The sequence below is a fragment of the Schistocerca serialis genome, chromosome 1 (genome assembly GCF_023864345.2).
Source record: "Schistocerca serialis cubense isolate TAMUIC-IGC-003099 chromosome 1, iqSchSeri2.2, whole genome shotgun sequence".
Classification (NCBI taxonomy): domain Eukaryota; kingdom Metazoa; phylum Arthropoda; class Insecta; order Orthoptera; family Acrididae; genus Schistocerca; species Schistocerca serialis.
In genome coordinates this window covers 241,267,588-241,285,535 of record NC_064638.1, presented here as the reverse complement: position 1 = coordinate 241,285,535, position 17,948 = coordinate 241,267,588, and the positions used below count along the sequence as shown (strand labels likewise).

Sequence of the window (17,948 nt, the reverse complement as noted above, 5' to 3'; positions counted from 1 at the left end):
TTAAGAGATTAGTCAGGAAGAATCAATATGCAAAGAAGTGAGTTACGGAAGTACTAAGGAATGACCAGATACGCTTGAAGTTCTCAAAGGCTATAGAACACCAATAAGGAATAGCTCAATGGGCAGTACAGTTGAAGAGGAATAGGCAGCTCAAAAAAGGGCAATTACGGAAGTCGAAAATAAAAACATAAGTTCAAAGAAGGTAACTGCGAAGAAGTCATGGGTAACAAAAGAAATACTTCAGCTGATCGATGAAGAAATGAAGTAGAAAAATGTTCACGGAAATTCGGGGATACAGAAACACAAGTCGCTGAGGAATGAAGTAAGTAGGAAGTGCACGGAAGCTAAGATGAAATGGCTCACGGAAAATGTGAAGAAATCGAAAAAGAAATAATTGTTGGAAGCACTGACTTTATAGAAAAATCAAAACAACCGTCGGTGAAATTAAGAGCAAGGTTAGTAACAACGGGAATTCTGCTATTAAATGCAGAAGATAGAGCGGATAGTTGGAAGGACTACATTGAAGGTCTCTATTAGGGGGAAAGATTTTTCTGACGTGATACAAGAAGAAACAGGAGTCGCTTTAGAAGTGATACTGAATCCACAATTAGAATCAGAATTTAAGGAGCTTTGGAGGACTTAAGATCAAATAAGACAGAAGGGATAGATAACACTCTATCAGAATTTCTAAAATCAGTTGGGGATGTGGCAACAAAACGACTATTCACGCTGGTGTATGTAATGTATGACTCAGGTGACATACCATCTGATTTCCGGAAAAATATCATCCAGACAATTTCGAAGACTGGAAGAGCTGAAAAGTGAGAGAATTATCACAAATCAGCTTAACAGCTCATGCATCCAGGTTGCTGACAAGAATATTATACAGAAGAATTGAAAAGAAAACTGAGCGTGTGTTAGATGACGATCAGTTTGGCTTTCGAAAGGTACCGGAGAGACAACTCTGACGTTGCGGTTGATAACGGAGGCAAGACTAAAGAAAAATCAAGACACGTTCATAGCATTTGCCGACCTGGAAAAAGCGTTCGACTGTCTAAAATGGTGCAAGATGTTCGAAATTCTGAGAAAAATGGCGGGGAGGGGGAGGGCTGTAAACTATAGCGAGAGACGCGTAATATACAATACGTACAAGAACCAAGAGGGAATAATAAGAGTGGTCGACAGGGAACGAAGTGCTCGGATTAAAAAGGGTGTAAGACAGAGATATAGTCTTTCGCCCCTACTGTTTCATCTGTACATTGAAAAAGCAATGAAGGAAACAAAAGAAAAATTCAGGAGTGGAATTAAAATTCAAGGTGAACAGATATCGGTGATACGATTCGCTGATGACATTGCTATCCTGAGTGAAAGTGAAGAGGAATTATATGATCTGTTGAATTGAATGAACAATGTAATGAGCACAGTATACGGATTGAGAGGCACCGAAGAAAGACGAAAGTAGTGGGAAGTAGCAGAAATGAGAACAGCGAGAAATTAAATACTAAGGTTGATGGTCACTAAGTAGATGAAGTTAAGGAAATCTACTACCTAGGCATCCAATTAACCAATGACGGAGCAAAGAGGACCTCAAAAGCAGACTAACACTGGCAAAAAGAGATTCCTGGCCAAAAGAAGTCTACTAGTATCAAACACAAGCCTTAATTTGAGGAAGAAGTTTCAGCGAATGTAGCTTGAAGCACAGCACTGAATGGCAGTGAAACACTGACCGTGGGAAAACCGGAACAGAAGAGCATCGAAACATTTGGGATGTGGTGCTACAAAATAATATTAAAAATTTGGTGGACTGATAAGATAAGGAATCAGCAGGTTCTGCGCAGAATCGGAGAGGAAAGAAATGTGTGGGAAACACTGACAAGGAGGAGGGACAGGATGATAAGACATCTGTTAAGACATTAGGGACTGACTTCCATCGTACTAGGTGGGGCTGTGGAGGGCAAAAACTGTAGAGGAAGACAGAGGTTGGAATACATCCAGCAAATAATTGAGGACGTAAGTTTGCAAGTGCTACTCTGAGATGAAGAGGTTAGCACAGGAGAGGAATTCGTGGCGGGCAGCATCAAACCATTCAGAAAACTGATGACTCAAAAAAAGAAAAAAAAGATTGCCAACAGGGAAATGTACATTTTTGTAATTTAAATTACACTATTGGCACTATTACACATGTAAATGGATTAACTTGTCCTTTTTTTTGACCGACAGGTAGGCATTTTCGAATGTTTAAAAATTATGAAAGGTAAATAAAAATAATTAAATAATTAAATTCACGTACAAAAAAATATTCCAGCCGGAAAAAGAATGATGGAAAGACAAAATGAGAGCAATTTAAAAAGTTAATATGGTGATTAAAATGACATGACAAAGGAATAGAAATAAAAAAAATACATTTTAATCCATTAACTGAACAAAAATAATGATCAAGTCATTTTGATAGAGATTGAAAAATTAAAAAATTGATGCACCAGGATAAATTAGAACCGATAACCCCCCCCTTAAGAGTCGGGTATTATAACCATTATGCTGCACAACTGATCTTACTAACAATTCTTTCTTAATGCAATATCACGCGAAATTCCAATTTTGTCTTCGTCGATTAATCGCAAATGAAGGCCCACAATGGTGAATGATTTCAGCGTGTGATAGCTGGGATGGTTTCAAAAAGGCGATTCCACCGCCAGTGACCTCTGCTTGTCAGAATAAACTCACCGGGCATAATATTTGTCACCATTTTAAACTTGCAGACTCGTCGACGCTGAGCGCTAAAGACGCTGAGGAGGGCTCTCAAGAGACTCTCTACTGCTGTCGTTAAAAAAAAAAAAAGTTGCGTACATGTGCCAGGTGAACTGTTGTCTAGACTCGCAACAAGATACATAAAACATGTAGTTCAGCCTGTAGGTGGTTCTATAATTTTTGGGAATGTCTCTCGTATGATGATTTAAAAGTTGTAGGTTGCCCTTTCTACCACATCTCCATGATCAGTGGGCTGTGGATACTCCTTCCTCGCTGAACTGAAGCCATCATCAAGGGTGGATGCCGTGTTACACGGTACTAGGTTATGACTCGTGGGGGTGACTAATTTTTCGTTCGTCAGACATAATTTTACTGGATGCTAACAATAACCTACAATGATGGAACACTTTTAGTAAAAGTGGTTAATGCTACAGCTGGTATCAGCAATATTTGTATCGCGTTTTATCCGGCTTCCAGTGGGTAACACCGAAGAGAACACCTCTCAGCCTGCAAGATCCGGCCAATCACAGAGAGTGGGATTATTGATAGTTGGGAGCTCCGACGTTATGTGCGTCATGGAGCCCCTTAGGGACATGGCTGCCAAGAAGGGCAAGAAAGTCAATGTGCACTCCGTGCGCATGCCGAGTGGAGCCATTCCAGATGTGGAACGGGTCCTTCCGGACGCCATGAAGAGCACAGGGTGTAGCCAACTGCAGGAGGTGGCTCACGTCGGTGCCAATGATGTTTGTCACTTTGGATCAGAAGGGATTCTGAGAGGCTAACAGAAGTGGTAAAGGCTGCTAGTCCTGCTTGCAAGATGAAAGCAGAGCTCACAGTTTGCAGCATAGTCGACAGGACCGATCGCGGACCTCTGGTACAGAACCGAGTGGAGGCTCTGAATCAGAAGCTTAGATGGTTCTGCGATCGTGTAGGCTCCAGATTCCTCGACTTGCGCCATAGGGTGGTTTGGTTTCGGGTTCCGCTGAATAGGTCAGGAGTCTACTATACGCAGGTGGCAGCTACACGGATAGGAATTGCTGTGTGGCGTGGACTGGGCGGTTTTTTAGGTTAGAGGGTCACGGAAAAACACAAAAAGGGCGTCAGTCACAAAGGATCCAGGCCGAAAACAGAAAGAACGTAGACACAGGAACCTTCGGTATAACAGCTGTAAATTGTCATAGCTGTGTTGGGAAAGTCCCAGAGCTCCAAGCGCTAATGGAAAGCACTGATGCTCAAATTTTTATAGGCACTGAAAGCTGACAAAGACCGGAGATAAGCTCACTCGAAATTTTTGCGAACGGTATTCCTAAAAGATAGGCTAAACATGGTTGGCGGTGGCCTGTTTGTTGCTGTTAGAAGTAGTTTATCTTGTCAAGAAATTGAAGTAGGTAGTTCCTGTGAGTTAGTATGGGCAGAAGTCATTGTTAGCCACCGAAATAAAATAATAGTTGGATCATTTTACCGGCCTTATAATTCAGAAGATACAGTTGGTGAAAGGTTCAGAGAAAACTTAAGTTTGATTTCACACACGTACCCGACTCATACAATTGTAATTGGTGGTGACTTTAATTTGCCTTCGATATGTTGGAAAAAATATATGTTTAATTCCGGAGGTACGCATAAAACATCATCCGAAATTGTTCTAAATGCATTCTCTGAAAGTTATTTCGAGCAGTTAGTTCATGTGCCCACGCGAATAGTAAAATAATCCTGAGTTAATAACGAGCATCAAAACGGTCACAGGAATCAGTGAACACAGGGTTGTCGTAGCGAGGCTGAATATTGTAACCGCCAAATATTCCAAAAATAAATAAAAAATATACCTATTCAAAAAAGCGGATAACGATTCACTTGTCGCCTTCCTGAGAGACAATATCTACTCCTTCCAAATTAACAATGTAAGTGTAAACCAGATGTGGCTTGAATTCAAAGAAATTGTATCGGCAGCTATTGAGAGATTTATACCAAATAAAAGAACAAACGACGGAGCTGATCCTCCTTGGTACACAAAACGTTTCAGAACCATGTTACAGAAACAGCGAAAAAAACATGCCAACTTTAAACAGACGCTATATCTTCGAGATTGGCGATCTTTTACGGAATCTCGAAATTTAGCTCTGACTTCAATGTGAGATGCTTATAACAGTTTCCACAACTTAACTTTGTCTCGAAACATAGCAGAAAATCCAAACGAGATTCTGGTCGTATGTGAAGTATGTGTGTGTGAATTCCTAAGAGACCAAACTGCTGAGGTCATCGATACATAGACTTTCACACTACTTAAACTAACTTATGCTAAGAACAACACACACACCCATGCCCGATGGAGGATTTGAACCTCCGGCGGGAGGGGCCACGCTATGTGAAGTATGCTAGTGGCAAGACACAGTCAATGCCTCCACGGCACGTTAGCGATGGAAATACTATCGAAGACAGTGCTGCCAAGGCAGTTACTAAACTCAGCCTTCCGAAATTCCGACGAAGTAAATATTCCAGAATTCGAATCAAGAACAGCTGACAACATGAGAAAGAGAGAAGTAGATATCCTTGGATTAGTGTAGCAACTTAAATGACTTAATAAAAGCAGGTCCGGACTGTATACCAATTAGGTTCTTTTCAGAGTATGCTGATGAAATAAATTCCTACTTAACAATCACATACAACCGTTCGTTCTACGAAAGATCCGTACCCATAGACTGGGAAATTGCACAGGTCACACCAATATTCAAGAAAGATAGTAGGAGTAATCCCCTAAATTACAAGCCCATATCATTACCGTCGATATGCAGCAGGATTTTGGAACATATATTGTGTTCGAACATTATGAATTACCTTGAAGAAAGTGGTCTATTGACACAGTCAACAAGGATGTCGAATACATCGTTGTTGTGACACACAATTAGCTCTTTACTCGCATGAAGTGCTGAGTGCCATCGACAAGGGATTTCAAATGGATTCCGTATTTCTGGATTTCTGGAAGGCTTTTGACACTGTACCACACAAGTGGCTTGTAGTGAAATTGTGTCCTTATGGAATATCGTCTCAGTCATGTGACGTGATTTCCTGTCAGAGAGGTCACAGTTTGTAGTAATTGACGTAAAGAAATCGAGTGAAACAGAAGTGATTTCTGGCGTTCACCAAGGTAGTATTATAGGCCCTTTGCTTTTCCTTATCTACACTCCTGGAAATGGAAAAAAGAACACATTGACACCGGTGTGTCAGAACCACCATACTTGCTCCGGACACTGCGAGAGGGCTGTACAAGCAATGATCACACGCACGGCACAGCGGACACACCAGGAACCGCGGTGTTGGCCGTCGAATGGCGCTAGCTGCGCAGCATTTGTGCACCGCCGCCGTCAGTGTCAGCCAGTTTGCCGTGGCATACGGAGCTCCATCGCAGTCTTTAACACTGGTAGCATGCCGCGACAGCGTGGACGTGAACCGTATGTGCAGTTGACGGACTTTGAGCGAGGGCGTATAGTGGGCATGCGGGAGGCCGGGTGGACGTACCGCCGAATTGCTCAACACGTGGGGCGTCAGGTCTCCACAGTACATCGATGTTGTCGCCAGTGGTCGGCGGAAGGTGCACGTGCCCGTCGACCTGGGACCGGACCACAGCGACGCACGGATGCACGCCAAGACCGTAGGATCCTACGCAGTGCCGTAGGGGACCGCACCGCCACTTCCCAGCAAATTAGGGACACTGTTGCTCCTGGGGTATCGGCGAGGACCATTCGCAACCGTCTCCATGAAGCTGGGCTACGGTCCCGCACACCGTTAGGCCGTCTTCCGCTCACGCCCCAACATCGTGCAACCCGCCTCCAGTGGTGTCGCGACAGGCGTGAATGGAGGGACGAATGGAGACGTGTCGTCTTCAGCGATGAGAGTCGCTTCTGCCTTGGTGCCAATGATGGTCGTATGCGTGTTTGGCGCCGTGCAGGTGAGCGCCACAATCAGGACTGCATACGACCGAGGCACACAGGGCCAACACCCGGCATCATGGTGTGGGGAGCGATCTCCTACACTGGCCGTACACCACTGGTGATCGTCGAGGGGACACTGAATAGTGCACGGTACATCCAAACCATCATCGAACCCATCGTTATACCATTCCTAGACCGGCAAGGGAACTTGCTGTTCCAACAGGACAATGCACGTCCGCATGTATCCCGTGCCACCCAACGTGCTCTAGAAGGTGAAAGTCAACTACCCTGGCCAGCAAGATCTCCGGATATCTCCCCCATTGAGCATTTTTGGGACTGGATGAAGCGTCGTCTCACGCGGTCTGCACGTCCAGCACGAACGCTGGTCCAACTGAGGCGCCAGGTGGAAATGGCATGGCAAACCGTTCCACAGGACTACATCCAGCATCTCTACGATCGTCTCCATGGGAGAATAGCAGCCTACATTGCTGCGAAAGGTGGATATACACTGTACTAGTGCCGACATTGTGCATGCTCTGTTGCCTGTGTCTATGTGCCTGTGGTTCTGTCAGTGTGATCATGTGATGTATCTGACCCCAGGAATGTGTCAATAAAGTTTCCCCTTCCTGGGACAACGAATTCACGGTGTTCTAATTTCAATTTCCAGGAGCGTATATAAAGAATCTGAGCGACAATCTGAGCAGCCGTCTTGGGTTGTTTGCATATTACGCTGTAGTTTGTTGTTTAGTAACATCATCAGCAAATCGAATCAAATTGCAAAACGAATTAGAAAAGATATTTCTATGGTGCGAAAATTGGCAGTTGACCCTAGATAACGAAAAGTGTGAGGTCATCTACACGAGTGCTAAAAGGAATCCGTTAAACTTCGGTCACACGACAAATCAGTCAAATCTGAAGGCCGAAAATTCAATTAAACACCTAGGAATTACAGTTACGAACAACTTAAATTGGAAGAAAAAAATGGTTGAAATGGCTCTGAGTACTATGGGACTTAACTTCTAAGGTCATCAGTCCCCTAGAATTTAGAACTACTTAAACCTAACCAACCTAAGGACATCACACACATCCATGCCCGAGGCAGGATTCGTAGCGGTCACGCGGTTCCAGACTGTAGCGCCTAGAACCACGCGATAAATTGGAAGAACCACATAGAGAATGTTGTGTGGAAGACTAACCAAAGACTGCGTTTAATTGGCAGGACACTTAGAAAATGTAACAGGTTTACTAAGGAGACTGCCTACACTACGGTTGTCCGTCCTCTTTTAGAATACTGCTGTGCGGTGTGGGATCCTTACTAGATAGGATTGACGGAGTACATCGAAGAAGTTCAAAGAAGGGAGTGCGTTTTGTACTATCGCTAAATATGGGAGAAGTCTCACGGTAATGATACAGGATTCGGGATGGATGTCATTAAAACAAAGGCGTTTTTCGTTGAGAAGCAATCTTCTCTCGAAATTCCAATCATCGACTTTCTCCTCAAAAATGCGAAAAAATTTTTGTTGACACCGACCTACATAGGGAGAACCGATCACCACGATAAAATAAGGGAAATGAGAGCTCGTACGGAAAGGTAAAGGTGTTCGTTCGTTCTTTCCGCGCGTTGTACGAGTTTGGAATAATAGAGGATTGTGAATGTAATTCGATGAACCCTCTGCCAGGCACTTAAATGTGATTTGTAGAGTATCTATGTAGATGAAGAAGGAGAAGAAAGAAGAGGCTTATTCCTTCAGTTTAAACTAAAAAAAAAGAAGAAATAGAGCCGTCCGCAATCCGAAGTTTGGTAGAAACCCCACAATGCTTTAATGAGGAGGTGCGTGCATTAATCTTCCTCGGCCCTCTGAACTGGCTCACCCATTCAGTTATCCGGGCAGGTACCGTTTACCGTGCAGTCTGAACCACGAAATGATGCGCTATATGCCGATAAACTTACCTGTGACGGGATCTGGGTCGATATCTAGGGCGTCATCGTCATCAAAACTCAAATCTGAAACATATGGAATTGGCTTTAGAATAAGGTCCAAAGCACCCCGCTCTCATACACATAATGCAATGAAATGCAGTTTAGGGGTTCCTTGGAACAGCGACTTAACTGGAATATGTTGAGATCGAGATATGGAGCATTAAACGTTTTAAATAATATTTTTATGAATTTCAAACTCTTGTGTAAGGACTATATTTCAGCCACATATGAATGAAATGTCATGGTTCAGAATACATGATGTGATAGTGTAATATGTACGAATTACTTACTGATTTGGTTTTCAGTTAAGCCGTTGTTCCAGAGGACTCCTTGAACTGTCGCTTAACTATACTATAGTATAAGCTTACATTCTCGTTGCTTTTCAGAATGTAGACTTTTTGCTTTTCATCCCTGTGGCTAGACCTCGTACTTTACTATATTTTTAATAGAGGGTGCGGAGTAAAATAGCGGAGAATAAGGAGAGAGGAGGGTAGGGAACTTGAAATCGACCATCATTTCGCATATTTGACCTAATCTCACATGTCACAGCTAGTGTGTGTTATCATAAAGAGCGCTATTGCTTGTTGAATTAACCAGATATTGTTGTTGAATCTGAGCAGTCAAAGCTATGCACAATTTAAATTCCTACTTGCGGTTGATCTCATTAAACACGATTTTTCTGTGTGTCTCCTGCACAGTTACAATACACGTCCCATAACTCTTTCAAATTGTTGAGATAGAAAGTCGAACCTCAGAAACAGAAGCGCAGTAACGTAGTTGGTACGTGGAACTATAAGGTGTGAAATAAAGTATGTGGGACAAGTCAATTACTGGGCAGTTGTCCTTCGTGAAGGTACCAGCCTCTCCCCGCTGTGGCACTAGTAAGGGGAGGATGGCGATCCCAACGCCCCGGCCGCCTTTTACCACCCGGAAAAAACTTTCGTCCCCGTCGATTTCCTTTAGACGAAGAGGTGCACGTCTGGTTACGATCATGGTTCCATAGGCAACAGCAACACTTTTTTCGTGAAGGCACTGGCAGTCTTGTCTCACAGTTGGATGACAGAATACTTTTGAAATAATAAACACTTTACTTACTTTTTTACATTTGTTTTTTTTTCATTCGGCTGCCCCTTATACCTCATTACTGGTGTAACCCTTAGTTTCATCAAACACGTCAGCGCTCCCACTTGGTGCTGCAGGTGCTTTCAAAAAGCAAGTATCCCACACGGAAATTGAGTTCACGGTAGGAGATAGAGATGTCGCGAAGTGATGGCTGACATTGAGGCTTCTTTATCGTGCGAAGCTCAGTGCGGGTATTGTAATGGTCCAGTTTCCCGTGTATTTTTATTCCACGCTATTAGTTCCAAATCTAAACGTAGGAAAATATCCATTTTCAAGTGTTTATAAGCGGTGGGAGAAGGGCAACAAGTGGGAGAAAACCCGTTTATTAATTATTTTTTGATAAATTTGTTTCACGTAATCGAGAAAGAATGTTTGAAACATCAGCCGGAGAACTGAACGTGTACACGCGGCGCAGGCGTGAAACAATGTAATAAAAGGCATGGAGTCTACGACCGACCACTGTATTGCGGAAAGAAGATCAGGACGAAATTACTGAGTCAGTCAATGCTTTTTATTCTGGACTGATCGATATACAAGGTACTTTTTCTGAATTAGCGAAACTACAGGAACCGATCTCTAAAGGATACGAAAACAAAAAAGTTCATGTGAACATATCGCCGGCATAAATACATTCCAATGGATGCACACCTGCTGGAAGGATAGATTGTTATGTCTGTGCTGGTGTCTTAGCTTCACACTCAAAACGGCAGTGACCTGGAGCACGTTACGTTTAGTACCGCTAAATGGATGTATTCCAGCAGGAGAGCCAGAGTCATGCACAGCAAGTGCGGTTATGCCCCGCCTGCGAGGCTTTGTGGAAGGATGATTGATCCCACAAGGCGTTCGACGATAATCCCGGCTCTCACATTGAGGCTGAACGGGTGCTGATGGTTCGCTGCCACCATACCATAGGGATCCTTCGTAACCCACATGTGGTTGATGAGGTTGTCGATACCGAACTTCGTAAAGGTATCCTCATCTGTGACTAGGGTGCATGACAGAACTCCCAGCACCATGGTAGTCTGTGCGACGAACCGGCACGCTCGTCTGGCTTACCCCATGCTGGCGGGCCACCTGCCTGTTGACGATGCCAGGGCCATTGTCAAAAATCTTGTACCTCCACCTTCAAGAGTCAGTAGCTCGTGGTCCAGTGGTTAGCGCTGCTGCATCTCAATCACGTGACCCCATGTCGATTCTCGACAGAGTCGAGAATTTTGTCCGCACGGGACTGGGTGTGTGTGTTTGAGCCGAACTCCCCAGAATGGAATTCCCGGCAAAAACAGCCAAATGCACATTCAATTTCCACCTTCAGATGGACCAAAGGGCCATATGATCTTTTCTGCTCCTTATCTTCGCAGATATAGTTTACTACAAAATCTCTCCGCATGTCTGCGTCAGAGCTGCAGGATTGCAGTTATAATAGACTTCTTCTGAAAGACTTTTTGGAAAGTGATTAATATGAGGCTCATTGCCTGTAACATTATTTCAAGACCATATCAGGGGCGTTCAACAGATAACGCAACATTTTGTTTCATAAAGCAGGATCGATTAATTCAGGATTCCAATACACCATATTATTCCCCTCTGTTTTAACTACAGAACCCTATTTTTCAACATAATTTCCGCTCAATGCAACGGCTCTACGTCATCTTGCTGGGAGGACCTGTATGCCCGCATGGGTAACACTCTACTGGTCGACGTCAGCAACTTGAGCACCGCAACTGGTAGGCATTGTGTTAGCGCTACCAGAAGGGACGTCCAGTCGCGCAGCGAGGTGTTTGATTGTGATCAATCGATCATTCCGCGGGAGAGTGTCCGCACGTTGCAGCATTGCGGGAGTTACAGCTGTGCGGCTGGCCAGCACACGGGAGATCGTAGAGTTTGGCGCACTCTTGTTGCGATGATGACAGACGCCTAGCGCACTCACTCATCGAGCTTTTGTTCACTGCCAGGTCTCCACAGATATTCTGCAAGCGTCTATGTTTATCTGCGATGCTCTGTTTTCCCCCCAAAAGAATCTCAATGACAGCTAACAGTTTCGAACGCATCTCCGTTACAGACGTCATTTTGAAAGCTACACTACTGGCCATTAAAATTGCTACACCATGAAGATGACGTGCTACAGACGCGAAATTTAACCGACAGGAAGACGATGCTGTGATATGCAAATGATTAGCTTTTAAGAGCGTTCACACAAGGTTGGCACCGGCCGCGACACGTACAACGTGCTGACATGAGGAAAGTTTCCAACCGATTTATCATACACAAACAGCAGTTGACCGGCGTTGCCTGGTGAAACGTTGTTGTGATGCCTCGTGTAAGGAGCAGAAATGCGCACCATCACGTTTCCGACTTTGATAAAGGTCGGATTGTAGCCTCTCGCGATTGCGGTTTACCGTATCGCGACATTGCTGCTCGCATTGGTCGAGATCCAATGACTGTTAGCGGAATATGGAATCGGTGGGTTTGGGAGGGTAATACGGAACGCCGTGCTGGATCCCAACGGCCTCGTATCACTAGCAGTCGAGACGACAGGCATCTTATCCGCATCGCTGTAATGGATCGTGCAGCCACGTCTCGATCCCTCAGTGAACAGATTGGGACGTTTGCAATACAACAACCATCTGCACGAACAGTTCGCTCGGAGAGCATGGCTGCGGTTACCCCTGACGGTGCATCACAGACAGGAGCGCCTGCGATGGTGTACTCAACGACGAACCTGGGTGCACGAATGGCAAAACGTCATTTTTTCCGAAGAATCCAGGTTCTGTTTACAGCATCATGATGGTCGCATCCGTGTTTGGCGACATCGCGGTGAACGCACATTGGAAGCGTGTATTCGTCATCGCCATACTGGCGTATCACCCGGCGTGCGATTGGTTACACGTCTCGGTCACCTCTCGTTCGCATTGATGGCACTTTGAACAGTGGACGTTACATTTCAAATGTGTTACGACCCGTGGCTCTACCCTTCATTCGATCCCTGCGAAACCCTACATTTCAGCAGGATAATGCACGACCCCATGTTGCATGTCCTGTACGGGCCTTTCTGGATACAGGAAATGTTCGACTGCTGCCCTGAACGGCACATTCTCCAGATCTCTCACCAATTGAAAACGTCTGGTCAATGGTGGTCGAGCAACTGGCTCGTCACAATACGCCAGTCACTACTCTTGATGAACTGTGGCATCGTGTTGAAGCTGCATGGGCTGCTGTACCTGTACACGCCATCCAAGTTCTGTTTGACTCAATGCCCAGGAGTATCAAGACCATTATTACGGCCAGAGTTGGTTGTTCTGGGTACTGATTTCTCAGGATCAATGCAACCAAATTGCATGAAAATGTAATCACATGTCAGTTCTAGTATAACATATTTGTCCAATGAATAGTCGTTTATCATCTGCATTTCTTCTTGGCGTAGCAATTTTAGTGGCCAGTAATGTACTTATAGCGTCTTATACAGGGATTTTTTTGCGCCGGGTACCCAGGAACAGCGGAGCATAATTCAAAGCAGAGCCTCAGTTAGGATACTTACGCTTGTAACTTAAAACTTTCAGGGTTTATTTATTTTAAGTCTCTTGTAGCGATGGTTCTCCAAAGATAACATGAATAACACGAATTCTTACTGAACTTTCGTGCTCAGGATTCAGTTGTATCGATGACGAAGTCGTTAGTACTGGGGCACAAGCTCAGGTAGGAGATCAACGGAGAACTGGACCAGCCTTGTCTTTCAAAAAATAAGGATCCCCACAAGTTTAGGAAAACAACTGAAACCTACATTGGAGGCCTAGCAGAGATTTATCTCGTACACATGTTCACTTTATTAATCATTTCACTGCCTAGCTCGGTATCAGTCTTGAGACCTATACATGCAAGAAGAAAATGTGGCGTGCTTTGTATCTGAGGAGCCCTGTGTGGGGAAAAAAAGAAAGATATATATATACTAACAAGGAAACCTCCCCATCGCATCCCCCTCAGATTTAGTTATAAGTTGGCGCAGTGGATAGGCCTTGAAAAACTGAACACGTATCAATCGAGAAAACAGGAAGAAGTTGTGTGAAACTACGAAAAAAATAAGCAAAATATACAAACTGAGTAGTCCATGCGCAAGATGGGTAACATCAAGGACAGTGTCAGCACAGGGGCGCCGTGGTCCCGTGGTTAGCGTGAGCAGCTGCCGAACGAGTTCAAGTCTTCCCTCGAGTGAAAAGTTTACTTTCTTTATTTTCGCAAAGTTATGATCTGTCCGTTAGTTCATTGACGTCTCTGTTCACTGTAATAAGTTTAGTGTCTGTGTTTTGCGACTGCACCGCAAACCGTGCGATTAGTAGACGAAAGGACGTGCCTCTCCAATGGGAACCGAAAACATTTGATCGCAAGGTCATAGGTCAACCGATTCCTCACAGGAAAACACGTCTGATATATTCTATACGGAACTGGTGACGGCATATGCGTCACATGATAGGAATATGTTGTCGACCCACCTAACTTGTACACTTGGCGAATGGGTAAAAAGATTCTTCTTCCTTGCCCGATTTAGGTTTTCTTGTGGATGTGATAACCACTCCCAAAAAGTGATGAAAACATAAGAGTTTGTCACATAAACTGCAACAAATGAATGCAACAGTTTCACAGTCGCACAGTTTTCCCTGTGCTTTTTCAAAACATATGTTTTTAACGTTTTCAAATTTTTCCGTGTGTAAACCGTCAAATCCTGCGTATGTCCAAGCAAATCTGAACATGTCCTGGAATTTTGGAGAGAGAAGTTGGTTATGTGTGAGTGCCTGAAGTGTGATAATTGTCTGAAACTAAAAAAAAAGAATTAAACTTTTTCACTCGAATGAAGACTTGAACTAAGGACCTCTCGTTCCGCAGCAGCTCATGCTAACCACGGGACAACGGCTCCTGAGATCACATTATCCTTGATGTTGCCCATCTTACGCATGGACTACTCAGTTTGTATATTTTGCTTATTTTTTTCATAGTTCCACACAACTTCTTCCTGTTTTCTCGATTGATTTGTGTTCAGTTTTTCAAGGCCTATCCAGTGTGTCAACTTATAACTAAATCTGAGGGGGGTGCGATGGGGATGTTCCCTTGTAAGATTGTTGGGGCACACATTTTCATCTGTCCCCGTTGACGTATGTCAACGTCTGTAAACAGCTAAGGGTGTTCATTTAATTGTAAAAAAGAAAGAAACTGGACGTCAAGTTCCTGGGTCTCAGGGAGAGATAAATTTGAAACTGTAGAGTTCTTAGTTCCACCTGACAATTAGTTTTTGCGTTTGTGACTTTGTCAGCACTTGTATTGCTGGGTAATGTGTATGGGTCGTGGAAGTCTTCGTAGTTCGTGACGTTTACAGTCGTCCGTAAACGCTGTAGGCATAGATTGAGAGGAAGAGTGGAACACCTCCACATTATGCCTGAGATCAGGCAGCAACGGATAGGACCGGCTTTAAGTAACACTATTACCTGTCGAAGAAAATGTAGCTAAAGTTTTCTAAATTCTTGGACTAGGATATGCAAGGAATAGATACTACGCCTTACCAGAGTTGTCACGTCTGTCACTCGTAGGAGCTCGGACAGATTCCCGATACTATTCAGAAGTTTTCTTAGTGGTAGGAATTGAAAGAGATGCATTCGGCAGAGCATAAACAGTTAAGGAGCTACCTGAAGGGAAAGTGGTGGTCGTGGTGGAATCTACATATACATCTACACAGATACTCCACATGCCACCGTATGGTGAGTGGCGGAGGGTACCCTGGACCACTACTTGTCATTTCCTTCCCTGTTCCACTCGCAAATAGAGCGAGGGATAAACGACTGTCTGTATGCCTCCTTATGAGTCCTAGTTTCTCATATCTTATCTTAGTGGTCCTTACGCGCAGTGTATGCTGGCGGCAGTAGAATCGTTCGGCAGTCAGCTTCAAATATCGGATCTCTAAATTTTATCAATAGTATTTCTCGAAAAGAACGTCGCCTTTCCTCCAGGGATTCCCATTTGAGTTCCCAAAGCATCTCCGTAACACTTACGTGTTGTTCGAACCTACCGGTAACAAATGTAGCAGCCCGCCTCTGAATTGCTTCGATGTGTTTCTTCAATCCGACCTGGTACAGGTCCCAAACACTCAAACAGAACCCAAGAACAGGTCGCACAAGCGTCCTACATGTGGTCTCCTTTGCAGGTGAACCACTCTTTCCTAAAATTCTCCAAATAAGCCGAAGTCAAACATTCGTCTGCCCTACTATAATTCTCTTATGCTCGTTTCACCTCGTATCGCTTTGCAACGCCATGCCCAGATATTTAAATGATATGACAGTGTCAAGTAAGACACTAGTAATACTTTATCTGAACATTACAGGTTTGATCTTCCTACTCATCCCCATTAATTTACATTTTTCCACATTTAGGGCTGGCTGTCATTCATCACATCAGCCCGAAATTTTGTCTAAGTCGTCTTGTGTCTTTCCACAGTCATTCGACATTTTACCGTACACGACGGCATCATCAGCAAACAATCGCAGATTGTTGCCCAACATGTCAGGCAAATCACTTATGTGTCTAGAGATGTCTAGAGACCAACAGCGGTCCTTACCACACTTCCCTGCGGCACTCTGATGGTACCCTTGTCCCTGATGAACACTCGCCATAGAGGTCAACATACTTGGTTCTGTTGTTTAAGAGGTCTTCGTGCCACTGACATATCTGTAAACTTATTCTATATGCTCATACCTTCGTTAACAGCCTGCAATGGTGCACCATGTCAAATGTTTTCCGGGAATATAGAAATATTGAATCTGTCTGTTGTTCTTCATCCAGAGTTCTCAGTATGTCGTATGAGAAAAAGAAAAACTGAGTTTCGCACGAGCAACGCTTTCTAAAACCATGCTGAATCGTGTACATAAGCTTCTCAGTCTCAAGAAAGTTTATTGTGTAATAAGAATAAGGCCGTTAACTGTCAGTCGCAGAACAGGGTGTACTGGACGCCCTTCTGCACATGTCAGACAACAACACATTATTTCAGCCAACAGTAATACTGTTATTACATCCTGCACTTCCCATTGTGTAAATATTCAGTTCAGTTTTATCAAAGCTGTGATCTGCAGTTGTCCGAATTTTGTGATTGCTGCACCAGTATTTTCCGTTAAACTGTTATTAAACTGCATTTTTCCGAAATTATCCATATAAGTTCATTGTGCAGCGTGGTCCGTCCTCGAGTGCAAGTAGTGAAACCGTCGAGGCCGAGAAAAGTAAAGTAATTCAGAGCCAATACAGTGATAATTATTTATCTAAAGGGTTTTTTGGTGAGATGACAAAACATGCCCAAAACCCGAAAGTGTTGTTGCGTAAATTGAAACGGCACTTGTCAATAAAACAATCCTCTCGGTTAAGTAAAGATGTAAATCATTTTCGTCGGTTGTTGGACTAAAAAAAAAGTGAAGCCCGTGACTACATCGGTACATGTTTTGTAGAAAGTACATGAAGTTGGATACGTAGCCGAACTTATCCCAAGGCCAAAAAACCACATGCAATGGCAGAAAAGTTGTTAATGTATGCATGTTAAGAAACTGTAAAAATAGCCCTTGGTTCAGAAGCTGCTATTAAAATTTCAAAAATGTCTTTCTAAGCTGACGCAATCAGCTGGCGAGTTAGTGACACATCCAGCAACATGGAAGACATTTTGAAGGAGAAAATTAAGACCACCCGTAAGTTCTCACTTCAGATGGTCGAGTCCACCTATACTGTCAGTCACACAGAACTTCTTTCCTTCATAAATTACGTTTATGGGGATGGAATTGCAAGTAATTTCTTTTTTTGCAAATAATTACCTGATTGAGCAACCGGTGAGGAAATATCCCGTGTGACTATTATTTGGTCCGTAATGATTTAATCTAGTAGGATTGCAGATGGGTCATTGAAAACAAGATTTCTCGAAGTCTCTTTGGATACTTTCCGGTTGCCAATAAACCCCGGCTATCTCTGAGAAGGCAGTTCATGTGTTATCACCACTTTGAAGTATATAATTGTGTTAAATGGGCTCCCCAATGTTAACTGAAATTAAAACATCAAAGAGAGAGAGAGTGATAGACATGAAAAGTAGTCGACTTTGCTTATTTTCATTCACTTATGACGTACAGCATTGTGTTATGTGGTAACTGTCAAAGGGTGTT

The 17,948-nt window shown here is 43.7% G+C and overlaps 1 protein-coding gene across 7 annotated transcripts in view; it reads right to left on the bottom strand.

Moving 5' to 3' along the window:
• Positions 1 to 17,948, bottom strand: part of LOC126466754 (inter-alpha-trypsin inhibitor heavy chain H4-like) — a 207,579-nt gene that overhangs the window by 34,462 nt on the left and 155,169 nt on the right. For all 7 annotated transcript variants that reach the window (XM_050096405.1, XM_050096410.1, XM_050096408.1 and 4 more), the window contains one exon: positions 8,626 to 8,679. In XM_050096405.1, the coding sequence (XP_049952362.1) occupies positions 8,626 to 8,679 (54 nt within the window). The remainder of the gene's footprint in view (positions 1 to 8,625; positions 8,680 to 17,948) is intronic.